Below are 11,125 nucleotides of genomic sequence, written 5' to 3'. Positions count from 1 at the left end.
CAAAAATAAAAGTATTATTAAGACAGTTTCTACATTTTGGGCAATGGTGGGACCAACTACTAAATATTATTATATTCTTAATTCTCATCAGCTCTTTAACCCTATTTATTCCCAATTTATTCTTTGTAATTAATAAATGCACTTTCTGAAATTATATATCCTAACTGTATATCATCCCAGGTGTTGTATGGGGGGGAAGACTGCATTTTAAGAGTCTAAAGGAGGCTTTTTATCAAGCCAATTCTACAATTTTCTGTTTTCATTTGCGCTTAATCACTAATTCACCCACCCTGCACTCAGGGAACCACTGCAGACAATTATGCTAATGCTAATAGCTATAGCAGCTACTGTTTATTCAGAACTTTTTGTTCTAGGGACTTCCTGAAGGCTGTGCATATATTATCTCGGTTTGTTCATAATACAGGAGACCCAGGTTATAACATGCATGTATCTTAACCAACACTAAATTACTTCTGCTGGCCCAAGGCCCATATTCCCATTCCCCCCGAAGCTATGACTACTTGCACCCCACTTATTGCCACTTTCTTTTGCCACTTGGCACTCTCCTTTCTAGGTGAGCCACGAGCTGCTAACAGTCCTTGGGAACCCACCACTTCCCCCTCCCTCTTCCCTTCTCTGTCACTCCTTCCCCAGATGACAACCCGGCGGGACCGGATGGGACGAGCTGCTAGGTAACCCGCGCGTGTGACTGCCTAGTAACAGTGCCTCTGAATTGGAAGCAAGTGGAGCGAGGGGCGGGGTAGGCGAGCTGACGCGCAGGCGTAGTTTCTGGTCCGCCTCTACGGAGCGGAGCCTTGCCAGTCAGTAGGGGCAGAGTAGTGATTCTCGCCAAAGCGCGCGGTTTCTTTCCTCTCAGCTTGTAACTAGGCAAACTAGCTTTTGAGAGTAGAGAGTTCGCAGTTATCTTACAATGTCTGGTGAGCCAGGTCAGCCTCAGGCTGGCCCCTCACACGCTGGGCTAGATTGGCCAAACCCTCCGAGAGAGCGGGCTGGGGTCCCAGGAGGAGTGATCCGAAGGGCTGGTGCCCCAGGACCCAGATCCTGGATCCAAAAGGTTCTTGAGCAGATAACCGGCTCACCTAGGCAGTGGGTCACGCCCTCAGAGGTGGTGCCTGTCACTGTGCTGGCCGTCCAAAGGTACCTGTTAGAGGATGAGCCACGCGACACGGTGCCCAAGCCTCCCCTTTACTGCTATGATGTGACGATCTCGGATGGGGTGTATCAGGAGAAATGCTACTTGGACCCCAGCTTGAACTCTCTCGTCAATCAGAATATTCTTAAAGTTGGAATCGAGATGAAAATTTCCAGAGTCTCGTGTCTTTACAACGAGAAGAGGGTAGGCCAGGGGATCCTGTGCATAGATAATGTCCACTGCGGAGAGACCCTAGACGCTATCTCTTTAGAAACTCCTTTCAGAAATAGAGCACACGAGGAGAAACCCGAGAGACCCTTACGGGGCGGGAAGAGTCACTACCTGGCGCTGTGGAATAACGAAGATCCATATGGAGATATCTGGCTCACCAACAAGCAACCTGAGGAATACAACTTTAACGGTGAGTAATTGGAGGAAACGAAAAAGGGAGGTCAAAAGTAGTTTTGTAGCAGGATGGGGTGAGGCGGGAACCACGCCAAAAGATTTTCTGTGCATATGTGAATGCATTGCTTTAAATCTCACTTCACTGTATATGTGTATATTGCACCAATAAAACTTATAAAAAGTGGTTTTCAGGAGCTTTTGCTAATGGGAAAGGAAATAAAGTTGCTTTTGTATTGTTGATTCCAAGCCAAGAGTACTAGTAGACAACTTTTCTTAAATGACTGACTGTCTTAATAAAATTTGTGCCGCTCATATCTTCGTTTGATTTGCATAAGTGGCCACTCAGAAAATGCCAATGTCTTAAATTCAATTTGGAAAGGTATTAATGTGAAAGTCAGTATTCCTCATAGTCAAACCTATATTCTTCATATATGTTTAGCTATGGTGAATTAACTTTAGTTGTAGTCTCATTACACTTAGGAAGATAGTAGGTTGTGTCAGTTGAAGAGCATATAGATTAGAAGTTTGCATAAAAGTTGTTAATATTTGCAGGTTAAGTGCTTTACATTTCATTCAAAAAAGATCTTCCGCGATTTATTGCTTAAGTTTGTGTTCATCAAAATGTCGATTTTATATATTTAAATGTAAGAGTTATGTAAATAAAACTTTTAGAAGGCGCGATTTTGTGAAAAGGCTTGAGATTCTCATTTGTATATTTCGCACTACAGATATTACTCATCTAGAAAGTTCAATATTTTTTCTGATCAGAAGTAGGAAGTTAGCCTGAAAATGCCAGTTTATCATCAGTAACGGCTCTAAATTGTGGTTTTTCTATGCGAGGTAGAGTTAAGGGGAATGGTAATACTATCGGCCTGAACATATATGGAATGGGAAAAAATTAAAATTAAAAAGATAAAAAAGGGTACTAGAAGAAGAAATGTTATAATTTTCTACATTACTGCTTTTCAGTCTTTTTTTATGTTGCCATCACCACACTAAATTACAGATCATCCTACCATAGCATGTAAGAGCAACAAGCTTGAGAGTGAAAAATATGCAATTATAATTATATCCAATTTTAAGAGTAAAGAAAATTTTATAGAATTTTGTACTCAAGAATGATTAAAATAACCAAATTTTAAAAGTAAAATAGTTATTTCCAGGTTGAAATAATAGAATGAAATAAAGCAGTACTACCTTACTACTCTATACATTGATCTTTTTATTTTTTGAATCATTGTGTAAATGAAAAATTGGTGCCTAAGAAAAATTAAAAGAGTCTATTTTGTAAAAGTATATCTGGGTTTTTTGGTTCTTATTATGGGAATAATATATATTCATTCATCCAAATTATATTTTATTGCAAAAGGAAATTCCATATGATAAAAACTCAAGATATATATTTTAAAGTTTATTACAAGCCAGGTGTGTTGATGCACACCTGTAATCCCATTATCTGATAGGAGGCTGAGACAGGATTGCAGGTTTGAAGCCAGTCTCAGCAACTTAATGATACTTTCAGCAACTTAGCTAGACCCTGTTTCAAAGTAAAAGTTAAAAATAGGGCTGGGGTGTAGCTCAGAGATTAAAAAAAAATGCCCTTGGGTTCAAATCCCCATAACCAAGAAGAAAGTATATTGTTTTAAAAGTGTAAGATCCAAGTATAGTAAAATGGCAATGGTCAAATCTAGGGAGTAAGTATATTGTGGTTATTGTAAAATCCTTTTCAGGTTTGCTTATGTTTGAAATTGTTAATAATAAAATTTTGGAGTGGAATGAAAGACCTCTTTCACCTTTCCCTATACCTTCAGCTTTGCTCTCAAAATTCCTGTCAAGGTTCTATGTGCATCTCTGAAAAAAATGAGTAATTTGGCATTGTATGATTTCCTATGCCACAGCATATCTCTGGCATATTTCATGTATATCTGTACATACAATATTCCATAGTATGAATCTATCATAACTGCTATAATCATTCTCATTTGTCATTTAGGCAGTGTTTAGTTTTTCCTTATTAGATACAGTGCTTAACATCGTTAGGATATATGCATATTGATTATGTTCAAGTATTTCTGTTAAATGGATGGATTTCTAGAAGAAGATTCGGTGGGTTAAAAGATATTCGAATCATTTAATTTAATGGACATTGAAAAATCACCATCTGAAAATTCATACTAATTGACATTCCCCAGCATGTATGAATTCCCATTTCCCTATATCTTATATTTGAAACAATATCTTTTGACTTATTATAAATTTTATATCTAGTGGTCATTCAATTTTTGTCTTCTATGTACTCCAGATTGGTTTTTTTTACAGATTCTATTCATTTTACTTTGTTTTTTGCATGTTTTTATGCCTTCAGAATGTTTTTATCAAGGTATACTTTTATAGGGTAAAATGAAAAAGTACTAAAAAATGCAACTTGACAATTTTTTTGTTCATGTGTGTGGTGCTGCAGATTGAACCCAAGGGTGTTCTACCACAGAGAGCTATATCCCCATTCATTCTTTTTTTATTTATTTATTTTGAAACAGGTTCTCACTAAATTGTTGAGACTGTCCTCAAAACTTCAGTCCTTCTGTCTTCACCTCCCAAGTACTGGGATTACAGGCATGTGCAACCACACCTGGCTTTTGATAAATTTTTCTTTATACATACACCTGTGTAAACATACTCCTATCAAGATAGAGAACATGCAGGCACCCACAAAAGATTCCTTTATACCCCCTTCCCGTCAGTAAACCTACCTGAAAGGAAACTCAGTACCGTGACCTCAAAGACAACCTTTTAAAATGGAGGTTCAATCATGCTACTTTTTTAAAGCCTACATCTCTCAAATGTTCCATTGCATCGAGACAACAATTCAAACTCAATACTAGAGTCCACAGGCCCAACAAGGTTGGCAGACTTTCTGTAAAAAGCCAAATGACAATTTTTTTGTCTTTGTAATACATACGGCCATTGTCAATACTATTTTGTTTTATCATTGTATAATGAACTATACCCCGTTTTTATTTTTATTTTTAAATAATGTCTTGCTAGGTGGCTAAGGGTATCACTAAATTGCTGAAGCTGGCCTTAAACCTGTGATCCTATCAGCCTCACAAATACTGGGATTACAGGTGTGTGTCTTTTTGATCTCCAAACCTCCACATTTTGGCTGCCTTAGGTACTTGCACCTGTTTTTCTCCCTGTCTGGAGAGTTTCTTTCTTTCTCACGGTTCAGCTCAAATATATAAAATATATTATAACGGGCTATTTTCAAGTAAATATTCCCTTTCTACTCATTCTTATTATAGCACTCTGCAAATGCCCTTCTTAGAGCCATATAACATTCTGAAATTGTTTTAATTGGTTGTTTTATGTCTTATCCTACCTGTTTATAATATCTATGACATTTTTACTGTTGTGAACTATATTCCCTATACCTAGAACAGTATCTGGCACACAGTAGGCATTCAGGAGGTGTTTGTTATATTGATAAATGAAGTGAGTTTTATTCATGTATTTTCTATTGTTGAGTCACTTTTGGATTCCTACTTGGTCATGGTTTTTATGTTTTTATTTGTATATTTAAGTGAATTTGGTGTGGTATTCTTTTGATTTTTAGGGGGGAGTACTTTTCCAGTCCAACTTTTTATATTGGGATAATATTAGCCTAGGATAATGTATTGGGAAGTTTGTCCTTTTTGTGCTTATAAAAATTATATGTTCATTGAAATTTAATACAATTACCACTAAAACTGACTGAATATGGTGTTTGGGGCTGTGATTAGGAGGTAATGAGACTGACTCCTTTTTAATTTCTTATAGAGGATGTGATTAAACCAATAATGTTTCTTTTTGAGGGTATGGTTGTGTTGATATTTCACCTAGATATCAAAGTTATATATAATAATAGTATATAGTAATATATACTAATCTATGCTTTTTAATTTGTCTTTTATAACTAAATCTTTCACAGTCCTAATGTTGTTGTGTTCACCTTTCCTCATGATTAGCCTTGCCAGAATTTTGTCTGTTTTATGTTAATTTTTAAAAAAAGACTCTTGGCTTTACTATCAGGAAGATGCTTTGTATTTAATTTCTTCTATCATCTTTAATTTCTATTACCTTTGTTTATATTTTTCTAGTACTGCTTGCTTGCATGTATGTGCGTGTGGTACTAGGGATTGAACCCAGGAGCATTCTATCTCCGAGATACACTCCCAACCCCTTTTTATTTTTTGTTTTGAAACAAGGTCTCACTAAGTTGCTGAAGCTGATTTCTATCCTGCTCTCCTCCCTATATACTATATAGGAGTATATAGTATATCCTCCCAAATACTGGAAGTATAGCATGTGCAACCGTGCCCAGCTCTGATTTCTTGAGTTGAAATCTTCATTCATTTATTTCTTCTGAAGCTTTAAAAATTCTAATCTCCTATGCATACTGCTTTGGCGGTATCACTAAGATTTTGAAGTATACCTCATTATTATTCACTACTCATATTTTCTGAATTTAAATTGGAGTTCCTCCTTCACCTCCAAGAGTTTAGAAAAGGTCTATTTATCAGACATAGTTACGTATATCAGGTTTTAAATTTTTAATTCAAATGTTTAATATCCTCATTTCTACTTTGCTTAATTTGCCCATTTCTCTGAGAAGATTATTACCTTCTTTCCATGATGATAGTTTTATCTATTTTTCTATTTCTAAGTTTTTGAAGTAGGTTTTGCTATATGTAAAAATTATGAGTGATTAACAGCTTGTTGGTGGATTCTACCCTTTATCAGTATGTAATTTGCATCTTTGTGCCTTTTTGACTTGAATTCTGTTTTGTCTGATACTGATATTTGCCACTTCTACTGTCTTTTTGGTAGCATTTAGGGTATGGTTTTAAACATAAATGGGCATTCATAGCAACTCAAAAGCATTTTTAAGTAAAAATTGATACCGGACATAGTGTTGCATATTTGTAATCCCAGTCCTTGGGAGGCTGAGATAGGAAGATCACAGGTTCAAAGTCAGCCTCAGCAACTTAATGAGACCCTGATTCAAAATAAAATGAGGGCAGGCGTGGTGGCACACGCTTGTTATCCCAGTATTCGGGCGACTGAGACTGGAGAATCGCAGTTCACAGAAAGCCTCAGTTACTTAGCGAAACCCTTTGTAACTTAGTGAAACGCTGTTTCAAAAATGAAAAGACAGAAAAATAGGTCTGGGTGTATAGCTCCGAGGTACAATATCCTTGGTTCCATCCCCAGTACCTCAATAAAATAAATAATAAATACATACATACAGACAGACAGACTTACATAAAATGGGGCTGGGCGTATAGCTCAGAGGCAAAATGCCTCCAGAGTTCAATCCTCAGTACCACATAAAAATTTAAAAATAAATGATAAAAGTAACATCAGGCTGGGGGTGAAGCTTGGAGATAGAATACCTTTAGGCTCAATCCCTGGTACCACACATACATACATATACACACACACAAGCATATAGCTAATTCTGCTTTTTGACCCAAACCAATTCTTAGTCTTTTAAGAGATAAATTTCATTCAATTGGATTTAATGTGATTAGTGATGGTTGCATCTGTTCTTAATGTTTACTCTTTTATATTTACTATGAGCCATTCTTTCTTATTTTTACCTTTTGACTTATGCAATATTTTTTCTAGTAGTTTGGGAGTTATATAATGTAGTGAACACTCAACATTTTAAAAAACATTAAACCTTACATATCTGTGTAAGTCTTCAGAATTATTCAGCATTTATAAAATCACCCTACAAAACAGGTAAAGTTTAGGATTCTGCTTGGCCCTGGCACAAGTGTCTCTTGGCATGCTGTGATAGTAGACTTGAAAGTTTTTGACCTAATACTTTTACCATCATAAATTATTTTGGTTTGTAGTTTTCTCTTTTATACAATTTCTCAAGATTGTTATTGCTCAGGATTATTTAAGTTCATAAAATGAATTGGTAGAATTGGTGTATTTTGCTGGACTCTGGAATAGTCTATGATTCTGTGACAGACCTAGTCCTTGAAAGACATTAGAATTTTCTTATAAAACCATGTGAAACCATTGCCATTTTTGTAGAACTTTTCTTATTATCTTTCATGGCTAATGACCTATTTTGTCTTTCTGCTTTTTACAGAAATACTGCCAATTTATAATTTCCTAGAGGATTATCTATTTCACTTGTTATGAATTATTGATACATAATAATCATTTAGAAATTTTTACTTTTTATGTGGTTTATCATATTCTGAATATTACATTTTTGTTTTCTTTCTTCATGGTTGACTTGCCAAAGGTTTACCTTTTCATTATTTTTACAAATAATTAGATTTAGGTATGCTACTGTTTTTGTTTTGTTTATGGTGGTATCGTGTTGTGTAATTCATTATTTTCAGCTTTTATTTTTATTCCTTTCTGTATTACTTAGATTTATTTCTTCTGCAGTAATCCATAAAGTGCCCTTACTTGTGTCCTCATGGCATCTTCAAGTGTTCATAAAATGAAACTATTTTTAATAATATCAATGTTTTACTTATCTTTCTCACTCTCATTCGCTCACAAATGCATAGCAGAGTTTTCCAGAGGCTGCATGACATGACCCTGAAACAGACTGAATGCCAAAGAAGATATGAGTATCTAGCTCTTTTCTGTTAAGCTAGATACTAATTATACTTTTCTCAATTTATTTTTTATTTTGGAAAATAGATTTATTTTAAAAGAATATGTTATTTATAATTTATTATTGATCTTTTAAATTAATTTGTTTTAATATTTTAATTTATAGCAAATATTGACAGATATAACTCATGTAAACAAAAGCCTTTGAAGATATATAATAATATTTAAGAATGTAAAGGTGTCTCAAGACCAAAAAGTTTGAAAATCGCTGTTCCATTGCTTATTGTCTAACATTCAGGATTGAATATCTAAGTCCATTTTTATTTCATTCATTCTTTTTTATAATGAACACATCAATTGCCATGAATTTGTATAAATTCCTTGTTCTCTATAAATAGCCTGTAGTTCTTTTTTTGATTTGAGAAATATGTATATTCTGTCAAGTCTGTGAGTTAAAAATCTAAACCTGGAAAAATGGCAACTGCACAGATGTCTTATCATAGCTCTCTGGATCTAATTATGGTAGAAACATTAGTTCTTAGAACTTTTGTGTTTTCAAAACCAAGTAGCTTTTGAATTTCTTTCAGCTAGTAAAGGAGGCATATCTGCCTTTGTTGATTAACAGTGTTCCACATATATTACAGATAATTCAAAGCTTATTTATGATTCACCTGACCATATTAAAAACAAATCAGATCAAATATTAGAGCCTGTGATCTCAGGCTAGTAATGTATTATTGGGAGATTCTGGAAAGAAAGTATCACAAGTGATTCTAAAATTCTGAAAAGTGTGTGTGTGTGTGTGTGTGTGTGTGTGTGTGTGTGTATGGTATACATATACACACAATCATAAAATACTACTTAAATGCTTGTTGATAATAAATTACAACTATGATTTTCATACCAAAATGTTGACTAGGTAGTACATTATATAAATAAATATCAAAATGGAGGATGTCTTAGCAAACAAAACATACTGGAAGTGATGCAAATTTAGGTTTTTAAAATTTAAGGCATAGGCTATGAGAGCAAAGTGTGGAGAGAATTGCAGATGGACCCTCTTTTAATGCAAGGGAGAATAACATCAGAGGTACAAGTTAATTCTTTAAGATGTTGAATAGTTTTTAAGCAGTTTTTGTGCTTGAGCAGGCTTAGAGATTAAAACGTTTCAAAGCAAATTATATGGTATGTGAGAAGATAATAAGTGCTATGTAGAAAAACAAAATGGGATGGGGGATAAGTAAAGGGGTTAGTTTTCAATAGGGTGATTAGGGATAACATCACTGAGAACGTGACCTTTGAGCAACCTTGAAAGGAGATGCAGGAAGTCAGTTAGATATCTAAAAGCAAGACATTCTGGACAAAAAGAATAGCAAGTGCAAAGGCACCGACACAGAATCATGAATGACAGGTGTGGGCAAGATGGAACCACTGTATATGAAAATAAGGTGAGGACAATATAGACATATGTCATAAAACAGTTCTTATAACTTAAATATTTATCTTATAACTTAAGTGTTTATTGGTGCTAAAATAATAAATGAAAGGCAAATTTAGTTCCAAATTTTTCAGGAAGTAATGAAATGGCTTGGGGGTAGTTTAGATGTAACAGTGTATTACGTTATATAAATATTTAACAATGATCCAGGAAAGCATGGTAAGTCCTTTACATATATATGTATGTGTGTGTGTGTGTGTGTGTGTGTGTGTGTGTATATATGCAGCTATTATTAGAGCTACTGTGTACTTTATGTAAAAATAGGTAGAAGTACATAGACTAACGTAGTTGGTGAGAAGGAATTAAATTGGGTGTGATCTGGCTATCAATTTTAACCATTAAAATATATCTTTGAAATTACCATGACATGTTAAGTATAATTTTTTCTCTTTTTATATTATAGATATAAAAATAATTTCCCTTTCTCATCTGGAAATGACATGGGCTAACAGGAGAAATTTTCCTGCCTTGCTTGTGAGGATCTTGTATAAATCAAAATTGCGATACTATGGAAAACCTGACAAAAAGATGATCGAACCATACCAGGTACAAGTAGTGATAACATTATATATGTTAATTTAAATTTACATATATAACTTACACACTTAACTCTATAGTAGGATAAAGAATTTGTTTCATATTTCATAGGTTCAATTTAATAATATTTCAGTACATATAAATGGATATTGCAAATTATTTTTCTTTTTTTTGAAGATTTAAAGAAGTTTATTAAAAGATAGAAATACAGAAAATAGAAATACAGCCCCATGCCAAAATGGCATGAGGGGGTGACTCGAAATGAATACACCTGCAAAGTATTTTTCTATATATATATATGGTGCAGGAGATGTGCTGAAGTAATAGAGCACTTGCCTACCTGTATGAAGGCCTGGGTTCAATTCCCCAGTACCACATAAAAGAAAAAAGAAAAAATTTATTTCTGTGTTGTTACATTCTAGTTCCCTGATCCAGCTGGTCTCCTTCACACCGTTTTCTTTGTCTTCAATCTTTTCTTCTTTACTGTGCTTTCCACATGAGTATATAAACTTACTTTAGTCTCCTATTAAAGAAAAAGAAAAGGAAATAAATCTCCTTTGACCTTATGATTCCTCTATTCTCTCTGTCCTCTTCAGGCAAGCTTTTTGAAGAAGTAGCTTACACTAGATGCTTTCACTTGCTTGTCTCTTATTTACTTCTCGACAGAATGACTTTGGCTTTTTTCTTCATCTCATCCTTTACTAGTAGTCTTCATCTTGTCCAGTATATCGGATGCTTTTCTATTATGTGCATTGTTGCTGTACGGGGCACTGGGGATTGAACCTGGGGCATTCTACCTCTGAGCTACACCCCCAGCCATATTTTATTTGGAAATAAGATCTCACTAAGTTGCAGAGGGCCTTGCTAAATTGCTGAGGCTGGCTTTGAACCTACAATCTTCCTGT

At 34.7% G+C, this 11,125-nt stretch overlaps 1 protein-coding gene across 3 annotated transcripts in view; it reads left to right on the top strand.

The window, feature by feature from the left end:
• Positions 1–931: 931 nt before the first annotated feature.
• Positions 932–11,125, top strand: part of RADX (RPA1 related single stranded DNA binding protein, X-linked) — a gene marked incomplete at both ends in the record, with an annotated part of 75,810 nt that continues 65,616 nt past the window's right edge. For all 3 annotated transcript variants that reach the window (XM_080719592.1, XM_080719591.1, XM_080719590.1), the window contains 2 exons: positions 932–1,574; positions 10,087–10,229. In XM_080719592.1, the coding sequence (XP_080575718.1) occupies positions 932–1,574; positions 10,087–10,229 (786 nt within the window). The remainder of the gene's footprint in view (positions 1,575–10,086; positions 10,230–11,125) is intronic.

The sequence above is a fragment of the Muscardinus avellanarius genome, assembly GCF_963383645.1.
Source record: "Muscardinus avellanarius genome assembly, chromosome: X".
NCBI classification, from domain to species: domain Eukaryota; kingdom Metazoa; phylum Chordata; class Mammalia; order Rodentia; family Gliridae; genus Muscardinus; species Muscardinus avellanarius.
Note: the sequence above shows the minus strand (reverse complement) of the source record. Positions and strands in the feature narration are given on the sequence as shown.